The sequence below is a fragment of the Nomia melanderi genome, chromosome 5, assembly GCF_051020985.1.
Source record: "Nomia melanderi isolate GNS246 chromosome 5, iyNomMela1, whole genome shotgun sequence".
Lineage (NCBI taxonomy): Eukaryota > Metazoa > Arthropoda > Insecta > Hymenoptera > Halictidae > Nomia > Nomia melanderi.
Genome location: NC_135003.1, coordinates 17688129 through 17706588, shown reverse-complemented (window position 1 = coordinate 17706588; position 18460 = coordinate 17688129). Strand labels below are relative to the sequence as shown.

The window sequence follows — 18460 nt, the reverse complement described above, 5'->3', positions numbered from 1 at the left end:
ATATCCTCTTCTCATTACTTCGTTTCAAATAGTACCGTCTCTCATCGGAAAGTGTCGAATATTCCTCGTGAAAAGCTTCCAAGTGCAAAGTAACCCTTTGAACTCTGTATGCTCCAATATTGCACCAGTTACAATATTAAATATTTTAATGAATCTCAAAGGAACTACCCTGAAATTATTCGATTCTCCACATCCAAATTCTGTACTAACAAGGAAAATAAAAGATCGAAGGAATGTTATATCATTTCTAATTTCGACTAGGAATACTATAAAAATTAGTTGCAGTTGCTGATAGATTATAAAACCAGCTGGAGTGCTAAGGGTTAACACGTTAAATGCCATGGGGTTCACTGGTGAGCCCCAACTAAATAGAATTACTATAGTTCCCCCAATGAAACGATGACTGAAAACATTTCTATATTATAAATAATGCTAGTTACTGTAGTGGCATTTAGCTAAATGCACTTGCAATACTAATAATGTAATTCAATCAAGTTTAATGTTATATTTTTTTCACTTCGAATATTTTGCTTTATGAAATCGTGCGGCGTTCAACGTGTTAATATCCACTATAAAATTTGCTAATTCCATCGCGTCGAGGCGACCGGCGGATAGGGTGAAGCCCCTGATTCGAATCGTTCATCTGCCCTCCCCGTAATCGCGGCGACCGCATTAATCACCCGAGTATTCCGTGGGGGTAAGTATCGCATCTTTCGAGCACTTTCCCGTGGAACGAATTCGAAAGAGCCGAGGCCGGCAGGCACGGTCTCTCCGCATTCGATTCATTTAGCAGATGCAGGTGGACGGGGTGGGGGCACGCGGCGAGCGTCGCGTATCGCCGGTAGACGGCGTGCGTCGGACCAGTTCATTTCTGTAATGGCCGCCGTCTGGCGTTGTCGGTGAATCGGTCCGTTTCTCATTCTCGCGAGCGTACCCTGCGCATCGTTCTTCCCCATCGTCTCCGAGGCGAACAATCGGCGAGCAACAGTCCTGTGCGTATCAGTCCGTAGGTGTCGAGGATCGGTCGTGCGTACAGTGGTTAATACCGTGGTGGTGGAGGAAGCCAGTGGAAGACAGCGGCGTACAGTGTCGGGTCCGCCGTGGAAAATTCAAACGCAGGTTCGCGGCGGTGTTTCCGGCGCTGTTTACTCGTCCCGCGGCCTGGGGAGGCAGCGTCAACCAAGAACAGAGACGACAGTGTGCCCGACAGCCCGGAAAACGGATCGGCCGATCCCGGGGATCGTGAGATGCGATCGGTCCTGGGGGATCCGTGTGTTGTGTCGCGGGAAGAGCCGACCGAGAGGCCCGTTCCGAGACAGTAAACAAAAGTGACAGCGTGCGCGGACGCCGAGAGAGGTCCGGTCATGCCTCCCGTCTCCGCCGACGAGCCTGTCGACGGTGTTTGACGGCGTGTTGTTCTCGTCCCGAGCGGTCCGAATTCCCTCGCGTGGTTCAAGGTCTTCTAAAATCATCCGAACGTCCACGCTGCCAACGAGGCCTCCTCAGTGAGTTTCACGCTGCGACACCGATCGAACGTGTTGTTGTTCCACGGGACTCCCCTCGTCTCGTTGCTGCTGACAAGCAACGTCGACCGCGCTTTTTCCCCGCCGGCGATCCTCGTCCACCCGTGTTTTGTGTTCGTGTCTCTCTTATTCGAACCCCCACCCGTCCGCGGACGCAAGAGTACCGAAGGTAGAATATATCGCCATCGAACGCGGAAAACAACGGGGGATAACGTGGTCCTCGGCTCGCGCAAGGTACGACTGGATTATGTCTTGTTCGATGCTTGATTTTTTTTTGCTAAGTAGACACCGAGCGTCCAACTTTCCATCGCGGTTTCGCGTTTCCTCGTTGTGTCCGTTGGCGGAATGGACGACTGTTACTGGTCGAGGAAGCGCTTTGCATTCTTGCACACTGTTGTTTCACGGCTCGGTTACCAGTGGTCGGTTGTCAGTCGCCTAGAGGAATGTGTTGACTAGTGTTGTTTCGTTCTAACCTAGACGCGCGTTGTGGCTCGTGTGCTCTGCGGTGGCAGTGATCGAACGTGCTCCTTCGGTTCTCTCCGTACGATCGGCCGTGTTACTTTTCAGTCGTTTCCTCTGTTTATTTCGTGGATCCGCTGGAACGCAAAGTGCTCTCCTCGATCCACCAAGTGGCCGCGATTACGAGCGGTTGGTAATGTGGACCTGTCAGATCTGGGACACGATTTTTCATCGTGACACTTGACGCGAATGTTTTCTCGTTGTTCGACGCTGTTTCTAGCGAACGTGTCGGAAGACACGTTTGCAATTTTTAACCCTTTGATATCACAAGTACATTGAGGAACAATCAAAGTTCAACATTAAATATTAGATTCTATAGTCTCACCCCGTCAAATCAAATGACTGAGAGTCGCCTTCAGAGTGCAAAGGGTTAAATTAAAATTATTTTACTCTTTCAGTAACGATTATAAAATTAATTATAGGAAATGTCCAAAATTCAAGGACAAATGATTGAACTGGAAAAATAATTTTCAGTGAAAATTTCAAGTATCTTGACACCTTCGGTAGAAATAGCGTTAAAACGCAGCCCTCTTGGCGCTGTACTTGCTGGTTGCATGCATTTTACAAAGGTATCCGCGTATTTACCGTAAACGTCTCGTTTCGCCAGTCGAATGATCGTTTTGAAGCGCGGGGGGTTTCTCGCGCGACCGTTTGACCGCAGTACCGCAGTATCAGAATTGTGTCGTACTGCAGGCTGGACCGCGTAGCGTAGCGTACTGTCGGTACAATTGTATCTACGGTTCCAGCTTCTAGACCGAGCACGTTCAACGATTTCTCATCAAACTCGAATTCGAGTTATCCGTCGGATAAATTGAAAACCTTCTTCCTAGTTCCAGGTACGTTTTTTCACGGAAATAGGTTGCAGTTCATGCGTAGATTAACAAGGAATCGAGTTTGAGAGTTTCACCGATTCGCATGCATTCGCGAATGCCACGGGTCGACTCAGTATGCAATTAGTATACGCGTGAGCCGAGTCCTACTCAGTTATTCGTGCGGCTAATGAATATTTAAATACGATTTAATGGCGGCTCGTTCGGAACAGCTTGATTCTACCGTTTCTACTCACTTTTACACGCGGAACCACCCCGTTTCCGGTTGTACCACCGCCGCCGTTAACACACGACAGCGTGTACCTACGCGATTACTTACTCGTTCGAGAGAAATCAATTTCACGTCCGAGACCATCGTTTAGAAAAATGTGTGTTCCAAGCAACGAGGCGACTCGTTAACTCGATCGTTGGATTATCAAACAGAACGACATACCGCGCGAGGAATTTTCTCGCGAACACGTTCGTGTAATGAAACTTTAATGATAAGTCGGCGCGAGACAAAGATCGTCCGAGCAGCAATTATTCAAATAACTCGCAGAAGTTTAGATAACGTCCGTCCGTCGGTTCCCGCGATCGCGGCGTGTAATTCACATCGAGCCGCGTCCCTCGCGTGTGAAAACGATCATACACGGGCGCGCGTGAAAAAAAGTAGCGCTGCTTTGTAAATCAAATCGGCGCGCATTAGCCGCGCCAGCGTTCAGCGAACATGCGCGCGCTCGCGCGAGCGTCCGTGTTATTTAACGAATCCGTCCGCATTCTCGAGTAGGAATTCGGTGTGTTGCTGCACGGCACACGCTGCACGCTTAGCGCCAACATTTTCAATTGTCCGCGTCTCGTTTGCACCTGCCGATGAAAGTCGTGAACGATCTCGTTCGCTTTTGACCAGCTTTAAATGGAACTTGAACCAGTCTTCGGTACCGGCGAGCTTTAATCAACTCGAACGGCCAAAATTGAAATGGAACTTTTATCGAGCATCGTTCAGTTTTCGTAGGAAGATTTTAGAAATTTGAAGAATTCTCTTGGAATTGGATGGAATGTTTTCAGATGGAAATTTGATAGTGGTTTTGGGGATTGAAGGAATTCTGTCGGAGTTAGATCGAATCTGTATATATCTCGAATAAGGCGCTGAGGTAGATGAATACCTATGCCAGTCAAATTAACGGAAGTTGTGCAACATGCACGTACCGGATAGGTCAAAGTGAACGCGGATTAGGTATGGGTCAGGTGTTCACTGCATATTGATGCCGCGGTAAGTAGGATAGATATAGATTAGCTCAATACACTATATTAACGCAGCTTTAATATATATATGTATATATATATATATAAACATATATTGGGTGTGGGTTACGTCGGTTAGTTATGGATATGGGTTAGGTCAATGCAGCATAACGATGTCGTGCCTCGAGGTTTAATCTGATCCAACAATGTATATCTCATTCCGCAATTCCCTTCGATCGAAAAGTTGCGCAGATCGCTGTTATACTTCCTTAGTTACACTACCAAACAATACATTAATTTTACTGCGAAAATACAGTACAGTTTCTCGTGTCCGAATGCTTTAATACCGAGACCTTCGTCTACAGTGACCAAGGTTCGCTGAAACCTCGATGCGACCCTGGACACGAGAGGCCGTGCTGTATTTCGAAGATTCGATGCGGCTCGAAAGATTGCATCGCACGCACGAGAACGCACGACTGATTGGTATTCATTGGACGCTTTCGGCGCAGATTTCTTCCAGGAAAGCCAAAGTCTTCGGAGTTTCGAGGCCGCTGAAAGAGGAGAGGCAACAGAGATACGACTAGACGGGCAGCGAGAGTGAGAGGAACGGAAAGAAGCAGCAGAAGAAGGAGAAGAAGAGATATACCAAGAGAGATGTGCCAAGTTTCGTCGTTGCGGATGTTCCATGTGGTGCTCCGGTTCGTCTACGCCGGCCTGCCGCACTGCGTCCCCTTCTAGGACCCATGCCGTAGCCGACAGTGATTCCGGATCGTGATCCCACTGGCAAACACGATCGCGCGCGCCGTTGTCGTACCGATTAAATGTGATCCAGCGATGTCGAGCTACCGCCCGGAGCACGTAGCTCGCCGCCTTGGAAGTCTTCCCGACCGGGCGTCGACGACCTCGCTCGTTTGAACCGCGTGAAACAGACTGACACTCGTAACTGGTGTGTGATGCCGGACGAGGAGGCGGCGGCGATCCTCCGTCCCCGTTCAATCGAGACGATCCCAGCGCAATAACGGCGAACATGTTCGGCAAGGTGCCACCCTCGAACACACCGGGACCGCCGCCTTGCTCCAGCATCTCGTCCATTAAGTCCTGCGCGCCGAAGTCCACCGGGGCCACGTGTCTGCCCTGCTTCTCGTCGGACGAGACGACCAGCGGCCAAACCGACGAGAAGTCGAGACCCTGGCGGCCGAAAGACAACTGCGCTTCGGTGGTCTCCGAGGCGCCGCTCGCCGCGACGGAGGACACCAAGCCGAAACCGTGGAGGTCCAAGGACAGCTGCGAGGAGAAACCGAGAACTAGGAGGACCAAGGAAGGTTCAACCGAGTCCACCGTAACGGAGGACAAGTCGAAAGCCAGAAGATCGAAAGACAGCAACAACCCCGAAGCGACCTCTTCCCTGCTCGAGGACAAGTCGATAGTGAGGAGAGGCAGCAAGGAGACCGGCACGCCTACCGACTGTCCCACGATCGAAGATAAGAAACCGTGGAGGTCGAAGGAGAGCGCCTCGCCGGCTTCCGAGACGGCCGCCGGCGATGAGAAGCCTCGAAGAGTCAAAGACTCGAGCGCCGAGGAGTCCCACAGCGGCTCCGTTTCCGCGGCGAATTGTTCCCAAGCGTCGACCCCGCTCGCAGAGGTCAACAGAGCAGGCAGAAGCGAGGGGACGAGTTCTTCCACCGTGAAGAGCTGCTCGAAGTACAAGGAAACTTGTCACGGCCGGAACCACGCGGTGTTGGTAGCGAAAACCAGCTCCTCGAGCCCCGGCATCCACAAATGCTCCTCGAACCCGAACTGCCCCAGCTTCGCCAAGTCCTCGAGCTGCGCGTCGGTGACCAAGTCGCAGAGGGTGCTCGGCTCCAGCAGTCTGAGCAGTCTGAACGCGGATCCAGGCGGCAGAGAAGCTTCCTCCAAGCTAGCGAAGAAGCACATCGGCTTGAACCGCGAGTTCTTAGCGGCCAAGGAGCGAGAGAGCGGCAAGTCCGGGATAAGAGAGTCGCAGAGAGTCGCGCAGACCGTGGTGTCCTTCAACAAATCTTCCTCCAGGTCTTCCGACCCGGGTCGCCTGGTCTCCAACGGCAAGGCCGGCGTCTGCGAGTCCTGCGAGGACATACCGGACACCTTCGCCGAGTTCGTCGCGGTTCAGTCCGGCGAATCCTGCCAGAAACCCGGCAAGGGGTACGTTGACAAGGACTCTGTGATTTCTTCCGTCGTTTCGGTGGTTCCTCCCGGCGGCTGCGAGCGGAATGGCAGAGGCGACCCGACGATAGACTGGGCGAAGAACGGCGATGCGCTGCAACAGAGCTGTATATCCTGCCTGCCGCAGGACCTGCCGACGGAGCTGCAGTTATCCTCGCCCAGGACGTACAGGGACCGCGAGAAGTGCCGGGACCCGTGGCGGCCCACCGAAATGGAAAACAATATGTGTAACCTGAACGTGTGCCCTGGGGATACCTATCAGGACACCAGCACCAAGAGGAGGACCGGCGCGTCATGCCAGGCGCTGAGGCACGCGGTCGCGTCCTTGAATCGACTGGACGATTTCTACATGGAGAAGATCGGCGCGGGATTCTTCTCCGAGGTGTTCAAGGTAGGATTTGACTTTTCGACTCTTTCTACTCGACAGTTTTTTCCTTGGATGTATTCGTTAATATTTCACGAAGAATGCTATTGAATTTTATAGTTCTCCGCTATCAAAAGAAACGCGATTACGAGTCGACTCTCGAGTGCGACGGGCTAATCTTTGTTTCTTGCGCTTGCCGCGTTTCGATCGTCGGTTATTCGATGCTCGCGCCGAAAGGTATCGCGTATTATTAAACCGTACTCTAATGACCGATCAGTTTCGTAACAAGAATGAGAAATGTTCGTTCGTTCCGGAATACGCGGCCGAGATTGGAGAACGAGGTGGACTGTTGCTCGCGAATTAGGAGAATGTTTTCTCTTTGATATAATAGGCTGTTGCCCTTTTCGCGTTTTACCGTGTATCGCGCGATTCGGCCGGTCGTTTCGCAATGCCCCTCGTTATCGGCGCGCAGATTATCATCTGCCTAGATTAGATTAGAAGCGCGTGGCTCGTCGAATTAATTCCAGGCCGCAATCACGTGATCGCTCGCGCGGTAACGAGGAATCGCGCACTTTTTCTCGTGGAACGTTGCTCCTCCGTCCGAGCTGAATTTCTCCGGTGGCTTCGTACGTAAACATTCCGCCGATCGTTCGCCGGCGATCGCGTGCCGTTCTCGAAAACGCGGACCGAGCGGGCCCGCGAAACAATTCTACGCCTCGCATCCCCGATAATCGTTATTATCGCACCGCGGAACGCGAGACCATTTGCGCATCGAAATTCCACGATCGCAGTTTACTTTTCAGTTATCGGAACCGCTCGCGGGTCAAATTGTATTTCGTTCGACGCGAACTCCTCTCGGTTCGCCTATAGAAACGATATTTTACGCTGGAAAAATGATATCGGTGACTATAGTTCGTAAAAGCGTACGGTTAAAACAAAAAATATTGCTGGATATTCCGTAAAACCGTTTTTACGCTGGAACTACCAGCGTCTATACAATCCATTTCCAAAGCGAACTAACTCCGCTGTTCGAATAATTTTCAATTTCACCGTTAAAGCATGCGATCGGTTTCGTTGACGAAATTTCGCAAGATTTCTCCGGTTTTCTTTCTGCGTAGTTAATCTGTCCGACTATCGGAGAGATACGTGGAATCGTGAAATCGATTCAGCGATGCGCAAAGTAAGGTACAAGTGTTAAAAACGTGATCCAAGATGGTTATGTTTGAACGCGATTCACGTTCGTTCCGCGTTTTCTACGATTTACAGGATTCCGCGATCCAACTGATTATTTTATTATCCACGCGTCCGCGAACGCATCGCGAAGGATCGTTTCAGTAACTCGCGCGGCTCGAGGCTGAACACGGCATATGGTGTTCTCCGCTGCTCTCTCGCTGTTATTACTAGGTCATTGTCCCTAGCCAGCTTCTACGGGAGAAATTGGAAGTTGCCAGAGACCTTGTCCTAATAACACCGAGATGCGTTGCATTTGCTTCCACTCTCGGCATACCGTTTCTGTCCAGTAGGAATTCCAGACCGTAGAGACCTGTTTTATATTATGCCGTTGCTGCATGCGAAATGCGGTTTCCTCTATTGCAACCTCTATCACGCGCGGATCCTGCCAACGGTCGCGTATTTCCTTGAAATCATTTCCCCGTGAATTCGACGAGTTTCTTTTCACACTCGGTCCATCGAGTCTTCTCATTAGTTTCTCAATTAGGCTAAACAACGAAGACTTGCTTCGTTTTTCATCGTTCTAGTAAAGAAAGACATCATATACATTTCAAGAGTTAAATGCTTGTAACGGTTCGACGTTCACGCTGATGAAATTAAATTCTTCTGTAATCGACACATGCAATTTCGCTTGAAATACGGCCAACGGTACTCGAACACTCCCAGGAGTATACGAAATGAAGATAACACCGAGCATAAGGACACCGTAATTTAAAACACGGAGGAGTTAAACGTCGGAACTTCGTTTCGATAACATTCTGTCCATCTCTGACCCCGAATCGCGTCTTTTAAGGACGCGTTCGAATTTAAATTTAAAATTCTCGGAATTCGAAGCTTCAACTGCTGATTTCATTTAGTTAGAGCAACGTCACGTTTCAAGAACTGACATCAACGTGTTCGCGTGATTCCTTATCGCCTGTAACGAAATGCAAAGAAGAATGTAGCAGTACAAGAAAGTATCTAAGAATCTCGTTAAGAGCACTCGCGTTGCGAATCACTCTGTTGATTAATTCCACGCCGTTTTTATCCAAGTTCCGACGATCCCAGCGACTCATCCCCAATTCCTTCCGCTTCAAAGGGTTTCTCGCGCTCGTCCATTCGCACTCGGTGCCAATATCGCCATGAATCTTCGGCCAATAAGCTCCCCGCGAGGCGCAACTTTTCATTAAACGCTCGCGTTTCATTTACGGGGTCGTTACGCCGGTCCCATTTATATCATCCGGCCTTTACTGCGCCGAAACAATCAAACAGATACTTAAGCCGTATTTCACTGTTCATTGCCCGGCTGATTGTAGCAGGAGCGCTTTACGAGTCGGCGGATTACATATTTCTGCGGCGGATCGTGGATGATCACCCTCGCGCGATGATTCGGGAACGCGTTGTGAAATACGGCCGCGTTTACGTCTGCGTCTGTTGCCTCGGTACGCTCTGACGTAACGACGCGACTCGTCGCGGCGGCGGGAAGGGATCGGTGGTCGAATTACGCGTTGACCCTTGCGGCGGCGAACACCGCAAGGGTTAAACGTCGCTGCGAATCACGGTCCTTCCTCGTTCGCGAGGCTTTCATCGTCGCGACTGCGGCGGAGGCGGGGAAAAACAATCATCTCTTCGGATCTATGTTGGTCAGGGCTGGCTGCGGCTGGTCGACTTTTTACGGGCTCGTGGCATCGGCTAAGCTGCGTTTCGCGCGGGCTCGCGGCGAGCGCAAACATTGGCCGGCGCTTTCGTGACAGATTATTTATTCCGACTGCGAGGGATTTTATGCGCGGGTTGCTGCGTTACGTTACCGTTGCGCGGCCGACGCCGATTCCAGGGAACATCCAAGAAGTGCCAGAGAAAACGGTGTATATCACTCTCGCGTGGAATAATCGACGTTCCTATAATCGCGATACGTTCTAGCGGGAATGGAGTTCTCACGTTCGTTCGGATAACATCGAAAATATCCGTTTCCATCTGGAATATTTTTAGAAATTCATTTGTCGTGTCTCGCGTGCAGAGAAACATCGGAGACGTTAGGAAGATCGTCCTTAATTCGGTGAAGATCTTATTCCTGCGCGCGCTCGCGTAGATCGCTTTCCACGATTAACTTAATTAGCATTAGCGACAAAACTGATACGTTGCGGAGAGGAATACAGTTAAACGAATTTAGCCTCGGAGGTTTTCGAATTCCCTAACGACACGCGAATCGCAGCCGATGCATCCTTTCGTTTACAAAATGAGCTTACGTAAGCGGCGAGAGATCCCGTTGAATGCGTGCGGAATAATCACGCGTGAGGAGTTGCGCTAGATTTCGAGGGAAAAGTTTTCATGGAAATGAGCGACGCTCGAGCACACCGCGCCGTTGGAGGCGGGTTTCTCCTTCGCCATCGCTGCATCGGTGCGCCGCTGCATCGCCGCATCGCGGTGTCCTGGAAGGATGCTATAAGTCACAATTTCCTTTTACTCCGCAACCGCTTCCTCTATTGCGCGCACCTTCGTCCCTGCGCTCTCTTCCTTTCTTAACTGAGGCCTTCCTTATCCGCGCATCTGCTTGCTTTCCTTCCCTTCCTTCTCTCATTTTCCTTTTCCTCTTCTCCCTCCTTTCTCATTCCTTGTTCTCTCTTTTCTCTTTATATTTTCCATCCTCATTATGTTTATCTTCTCTCCTTTTCTCTTCCTACCTCCTCGGTTTTCTCGCTCTCTTTCGTCTCCTCTTCTCCATTCTCTTTTTCTATTTCTTATCAGCCTCCTCTCCGACTTATTTTCCGTCTCTTCCCTTTCGCCGGTTCCACCGATGATCGTTCGGAACGCGAAAGGTAAATATTAGGGCACAATCGTCGGCCGCGAAATGCACGGACAGGCGTGTGACTCACCGTAAATGGGTCAATAGGAAATTGACTGCGGCCCGCGAGCGACGCCTGACGCTTCCTCCGCGATGCCGCAAGCCTGTTCCGTTCGAAAATAAATCCGCCGGCGGCGTTCTACGGCGCCCGCTGTAGGATCCTCGCGATCCGTACCGTAGGTCAAAGTCTTCTAAAGTGCTCTCGACTCCTCCACTCCGTCCGTGTTATTAGTTGTTGCCATTTCTGCGCCGCGATGAAATCTTTTAGACACTCCAGATGCACTCGGCTCCGTTGTTTCGTCGATGAACCCCGATGTTCCTCGCGCCGTTTGTGTCTGACGCTCCAAGTGTTTCGGATCCGAGCGATCTAGAGTCTCGATCGAAATTCTTTTCGAACGAGGTTCGAACGAGCTTCCGCTCACTCGTTCATTCGTGTCTATTGCTGGGTTACCTACGAATCTCCGTATACAAGTCGCTTAGAAGCCAATGCGGTTAAGTTCAGAAATCAGAAATTGAGGAAATTAAGGTTTTGGCTTATGAAACGATTATACAACGTATCCAGGAGCTATAAAAAGGGCTTTCTGACCTAGAACAAACGAAGAGACGAGCGAATCTTCGTTTATTCCATTATAATGTACAGAGATCAGAAAATATCGAGGAATCGACATACTGCATTGGCTTCCGAGCGACTCGTATGATAGTTCGTATGAATGCACGCCTCATACTTGAATAGAAAGGAATAAGTGGATAAATATAGATCGATCTTATACAATGGTTCCAATGAATACAGAAGAAAATCGTTGGCCGCACGAATAAGGAAACGAAGAGTTACCAAAGAGCGAGGTCGAACGGGAATGATGAATTAACTCGTCACCAATCTGGTTATCGGGCCAATTAAGCCGATTACCATTCGAGAAGCTCTGCCCCATTAACGAGCCGAGACTCACGCGCGCAACAAGGATTATCGGTATTTACGGTTGAAACAGTTGGCATCTCGAAAGATCTCTCCCGATTCGAAATTCCGCCGGGCCGGCCGATCGGCCGTTTCACCGGCCAATCGACGGCGATGTTCGAGGTCGCGTCCTTGGATCGTCATTACCCGGGGACCGATGTGAGCCGATTTGCGCGAAAGTCCCCCCGGCCGGGTGGTGAAAGTTACGAAAGTCGATCGAAGAAATTGCAAAAATCGGATGGAGAGTCGCGCCGGGACACACGCTCGATTAGGCCTTCGACGCCGGTGCCCGCGGATCCCCGAAGTCGGCCGGAGGGGGATCGAGAAATTGGAAGTGGGTCGACGCGAGATTTTCAAGAATCGGAGGATTCGAGTTGGCGAACCGCGGCGACCCGGTCTTCGTTCACCGGGTTTCACGAATTCTTGGCGACGAGCGCGATGCCTGGCATCTTGGCCCGCCGCGCAGCGCGGCCGCCTGTGGACAAAACTCGAACATTCGAGAATTGAAGGTTACCAATGCGTCGCTGGGTAGTCCCCGCTGCACAGAATGATTTTCATTTGAAACGTACAAATTTTCTGCGAATGAATTCCGTTTCCTTCTTTACATAACGTCGGGATCGACGCGCGAAATGTCCATTGTCATCGAGAAAACTTCGTAATATCTCTGTATTGTAAAATGAAATATGACTGTCATATTGCTCAGCTCTATACCTTACAACTGTTGTCCGAAGCGTCTGTTTGTATCACTCGTGCTTCTTAAGTTATTGAGTTTTATCCAGAAAACGGCCGTTTGGCCGCACCGTGCGCCAGTTTCCTTGATGCGAGTCCGAGAGGACGATTTATGTTCTCGGCCGAGCGCGCGTCGCGATGGGCGTGCGAATCCAAGTTTTGGAGCAAGTCGATGTCTTCGAGATTGTCGGAACTCCAATCGATCGAGACACTTGGCTCTAGCTCGAGATTTTCCAGACTTCGAGGTTCGTCTGAGTTAAAGACTTCAAAGACTCCGAGCTTTTCGAGACGATTACCATTCAAATCACTCGACAGACTCTTTGTCAGCTCGAAGTCGAGACTTCCTACATTTCCGAAGCTCTCGAAAGTTGGGAACTATCGAATCCTATTCGAAACGATTTGAATTGTTCGCCGTGTATGCATAGTCGAGACGACTGAGAACAAAAGCGATCGTCGACGCTAGACTCCCGAAGAACTCGAGTTCACGGTAAGACGCTCGATCGCACGTAGCGAGATCATGACTCGACGGATCCGTTTCACAAAGACGATTACGAAACCGTAGTATTTGGAATAACGTCAAGCGCCGGGCGATCGGTGCCCGGTGTCGCAATTAACCCATTTGCAAACAAAGACAGCGTACTGGCTGGACCTAAACATCGAGCAAGGCGACGTCGCCTCGTAATAATAGTGGAAACGATCAGTTTCACGCTCGTCGCATATTAACCAGTTAATTCTACCTTTCATCCCCAGTATTTAATTATAGAAGACAGTCTTGAGAACGGGTTGACCGACGATTGTCCTTCCTTTTCCGCGTGAACCGTGGAAACCCGCGGGTAACCCGGCGGGAAGCGCGAAAGGAGTAACCGTAACAGAGCGCTCGTCCGTTGTCCTTCGCAAACATCAGCCTCGTTAATCATAATTACGTCGCGGTCGCGTCTCGACGATGACGCGGCGTCATCGCGACGATAAATCACGGCGTGTTCGGCGCTTCAGAGGATTTTATTTCTTTCCTCGGCGCTTCAACCCCTCGCTCTAATACCACTTTCGTTAATGCGCTCGTTAACTTCGTCGCGGGGGGACGCCGCAATTTGTACTTCTAATTTCGCGGGTATCGCGGATTCCATTAACGACGATGCGGCAAATAGCAGTCGTGAAATCGATTGTGATCCAGAACAGAGAGGACTGATTAATCTTTCGTTCCCCTCTATCTGTAATTTCTCTTCTTAATCGACGAGGAATATTTAAATGAACGAACTTGCGAAACAGCTCGCGCTAAGTGGAACCAAATGAGCGGCTAATAGGCCGTGGCTAATTATAGACGACCGTTTCGTGTTTTACTCGATCGAAGAATTTACGAAACATGGAAAGAGATTCGCTCGAGAGATAATATTCGCAGGAAACGAATGAAATTTAATGTTGCTCCGAGGATCGCAGTCGCGGGGAATTCTAGCCTCTCGATCGTGATCCCGCGGTGACTCTCAGAAATTGAACGACAAAACCGACGCGCCGGGGCCAAAGAAAAAGGAGGAAAGCCGCGAAATCCAAGCGGGGGTGGAGAGCCGGTTCTATTTTTGCGACTCGTTCAACTTCGATCCCTGGCCCCGCGGCCCTCCTCGCGATGGATCCGAAATTTTTAACGGAACCGTTCGCCGCGACCAACCTTCGGCCGTTCCGTACACTGTACGATGCAATAATAGATCTAATTTAATCGCGGGAACAACGGACACGCTCGGATTCCGATTTCGAGTTCAATTCGAACCGTGATTTCACGCGTTTCCAAGCGACGCGCCGCGCACTTATCAAACAAGGAAACACTAGTCACGATTACTCGTACATAGAGACGTCGTTTTTTATTGGCCGCCCGATCAGCCTCGAGATAAAGGCAATTAAGACGGTAACGCGCGGTGTCGCAAGATTCCTCGAAAGTTCTCGTTAACTCGTCGATTACCGGAGCTTCCAGATTGCTCGAAAAACAATGGCATCGATAAAAGGATAAAATCCATTAGTAAATGGTTGGATAATAGCGTAGCGCGAGATCCGCGATACGGAATAGCTAGGAATTGTTTCTCTTCGTAAAAAGAACATAGAATATTCGAGACTTTCGTCACAGTGAACGTGTTGAACGTCGGGGCCGAGGAGTATCTCGGTTCGCGTTCCAGATCCTCGTTGCATCGTCGCATGAATGATTTAGCGGAATTCCGCATGCAATTAAACGCCGTTACGAAGTCCGGCAATTTTGCGGGAAACCCGGGCTGCCACCTGCATCGCGGCGGCCGGGTTCAATTAAACTTGCCGGCGCGGGTCTCAGGTCGCTCGGAGTAAAGCCGGTAAAAGTTTGATCGGACGACGCACCCCAGAAATTTCGTTGGGAACCGCCGCGAGATTGAAAACTGTAACACGATGCACAGTTGGCGTCGCGTTCGCGGCGCGCCGCGTCTTCTGGGCGTCCACCGAACAACGAGCGTGTTATATATCGCGGCTGAAGGTTGCAACGTTCCTTTATTGCTCGACGACGGCGGGAAGTAACATGGGAACAGTCGTAAAAATAGTGCAAACGATAACGCGACGGAATGACGTTAGAAGCGATAACCTTTCGCGCTCGAAGGTAACGTTTATCGGAGGAGAATAATATGTTATTCACCTTTTCGTAAACAAAGGATCGCGAGTCGTTCGTTGTCAAACGTGTAACGGATTCGCTGAGCTGCGATAACAGATCGTTTTACGTAACGATACTGTTTTTGTTCCGTGAGTTCGTTGTAGGCACGTCTTGCTTACTTCTTTATTATTCCAGTTAATTGCATGTACAGATGCTTTTGCAATGAAATACTTTGATTCACGGATCGATCCTATTGAAATGGACATAAGGAACTTCAGCGTTGACATTTTTCGAATTACTCGTTCTCCGTTTAATTGGCTTAAATACTGGAGAACTAGATAATGTTCCTGATCACCTTGTAAAGCGGTTCAACTTGCGAGGGAAGTTGGATATTTTTCAGCAAAGTTATCTTTTCGAAAAGACACCGTCGTTATCGCCTCGGTGCGAACGACGCACGCAGCGCGTCTTATCAATCCTTATCAACCCGTATTTTATTCTTCAACGCAGTTCCGCCGCATGATTTCCTGTCGCGAAACGCTTCTTCCAGACACAATGCAGTCGCACCTTGCACGCGCTCCACTTTTATACCGTGTCCCGCTTCGCGATGGAACTTCCCTCGATCCTTCCTCTTTTTTCGAATTGCGTCAGCAATCGCAACCTCTAAACATTGCCAATTATGCTGCAACATTTGCCCTAGTTTTTCCTTCGCGTCTGGAAGTTCGAAACTGCTGCTTTCCCTCATTATCTTTGCTCAAACGAGCCTGGTCAAGGGGTAAACTGCGAGGTATTGGCGTACACAATTTCTACAGTTTATTCCTATCACTCATACCCAGTTTTTCCTTTGAATTTTACCGTTCAAACGGATATTAACTCTTCGCTCTCGACAGACAACTCGCAGTCGCCGTTTGATTCGAGTTAGGAAAACACTCAGTATGAAATTTAATGTACTGCAGTTACAGGTACGTGAAATACTGAGAGCAAACAGCTCTCTCTCTTGATTCCTGTATCATTTCTATTTAACGCGTTGACGTTCACTTTGCAATCGGTGATGGATGGACGATAAAGGCACTTTCTTTTTGTTAAGTTCGATCAAGATTCCATACTTTCCGAATGAAATTATTCTATTGTTTTATTCAAAATACTAAGAATAAATACTAACCATTGCCCTCATTTGCATCGGCATTTACGTAAACGCGTTAACTCAGTAAAAAATCAGATCACTATTCCATCAGGAAATTATGAATATATGTATCGACAACGCAACTTCATTTTCTATACGTAACGAACGCACGCTACTCCGCAGAACCGAGGAATCGCCACATAGTACTCGCTAATCTGCAAGGTAAATTCGTTATAAAAAGCGATGCTTCCGCTTTCGCCTTTTAGCCGTTTCCATTAGCCACGTTTCCGCCTTGTGCAACGAGCGGCAAAGTAAACACGCTTTTTCATTTCCAAAATTTTACGCTCGCCACTCAAACCGCTCGTACGATTCCATTCACTCGGCTCGCGCGGTCCGCTCGCGTACCTCGAATTAAATGGCCCGCAGGTGTTTTCGTAACTGGCCGAGTCTATTGTGCAAATCCATGCGCGCGGGACTACTCCACAGCGGCGAGCAGAGGGTCCTCTCGTGTTTTCCCCGTTTCTAATTCCTGCCGGCTTGGCCGCGGCGCGAGCGAGGCGAAATTGCCCGAAACGCGGCTCAACTTATTTGAATATTACGCAACCGGTTAATTACACGGCCGCGGAATGTTCCACGGTGGAACAATCCTTTCCCGCGAACCCTCCCGATGCACGGGGAACGCCGCGTCGAGCCTTTCCGTCGGATAATTCGAATCCTCTCGCGTTGCTCGCGATCGAAATCGCGTTTTCTTGAGCGCCGGCCGGACTCGTGCTGGAACAATAGTATTGATTCTGACATGCAAATTACGATACCGCGATGAATGGCATCGGTAGCTACGAGGAACGGCGGACCTGCCAAAGTATCATTCATAATGATTCATTATAAAGTATCATTAAGCCCGGGGAGTCATCAGTCTTCATTAGCACGTCGTGAATTGAACGAGCGCGATTACGGTATGTAAAATGATCGGCATCGAATATAAATGTGTAATAGCGTGACTAACTACGTAATAGTTCAACGTTGGAATCGCGATATGAAAAAGTTAATAATTCCGTCTATCTTCGCTACGAAAGTGATGTATGAGCCAAGATTTCCTCAATGAAATTAACCCTTCACAGAGCAGTGCCGCCATATATTCAATTTATTATTTTTCTCACTGTTATTGTAATATTTAGCGTGAACGTTAAGTATCCTGCTAGGTCACTTCTGTGAACTTTCTTGCTATCGATGTTACGGTACTTTTTGGTGGTAAAATTGAAATACTTCCGGTTAACCCCTTTGCCTATGATTTCTTTCTCAACTCTGACACGGCTACTTTGTCATTAATAATTCACTGGAAAAAGAGAAAAATTTTAAGCATATGTTACGCCTATATTTCCTAAGTATAACAGTTGATTACAGAGGAATATTTACTTTGAATTCGAATGAACTGAGTAATACATATATTCGTTGAATCATATTGAAAATCTTCACGAGTCTCACTGGTAGTTGTAAAACAAGGGGTTAAGGGTTGATATCCCTTGTTCGCAATAATCGAGAGAAGCGATGAATCCGCAGCCGATCGATAGGCATTGGCCTCCGTCGAGCGATCGTTTCGAGTGTACACTCGTTCGACGGGGAACAAGGCGCCACGGTCGACTGGCGCCTGATAAGGGACGCGAACTGGGGCAAAGAAATCGAATGAGCACGCGCAGAAAAATGCACGGAGATTCTTTTCCTTTCCGCGTCGCGCTGTGGGAATAAATCACGTCCGAGCGAGCGCATCGGGCCCCGCGGAATGCAATTATTACCGACCCCGGTAATGCCTGCGTTTACGCTCGCGGATGTAGCCGGTGAAAATGCGGTAAATTACCGGTAACGACCCGGTGCTTGATGACAGGCCGCCTTATATTGCCGACACGCTGAACGGAAACCGACCGGCCACGTATCGGAATAAGGTCGTTTCACCTGGGACGTCTTCGTTCGGCTCCCCCTTTTCCTATCTATCAAGCGGGATAATTATATTACCGTCTCTCGAATCGTTGCAGCTTTCCTCGGTAATTATCCTGTTATAGGTGGCACGGTCTACGTACACGGCGTCGCATTTAATTAAGCTTCCTTGTTCGGCCACGGAATGGAATAATGATCGTGCTAATAATAAACTAGAATTATCATTTAATCGAGGATTACAATTATTATCCTGGGAATACACATGAAAATTCTACGAACTCTTCGCCTCGTGATTATGTTAATCTCGGAGCTTATTCCGCGAATTATTCTAGTCGCGATGCATCGGCGAGCGCAGAAAAGTTGTCTGTCGGAAACTGGAGCAGTTTCCTCGGAAATTTCTCTCGATTTCAAAGAAGCAATTCCG

General features: G+C 49.3%; 1 protein-coding gene across 7 annotated transcripts in view; it reads left to right on the top strand.

Annotated features, from left to right (window-relative positions):
* The window catches only part of cdi (serine/threonine kinase), a 100490-nt gene that overhangs the window by 37505 nt on the left and 44525 nt on the right, over window positions 1–18460 (top strand). For 3 of the 7 annotated variants that reach the window (XM_031971141.2, XM_076367650.1, XM_076367651.1), the window contains one exon: window positions 4603–6686. In XM_031971141.2, coding sequence (XP_031827001.2) covers window positions 5121–6686 — 1566 coding nt within the window. In that variant the 5' untranslated portion in view covers window positions 4603–5120. Of the gene's footprint in view, window positions 1–797; window positions 1758–2420; window positions 2879–3797; window positions 4122–4602; window positions 6687–18460 lie in introns of those variants that run through there. The other 4 variants (XM_031971140.2, XM_031971138.2, XM_031971144.2 and 1 more) reach the window with 4 other exon arrangements.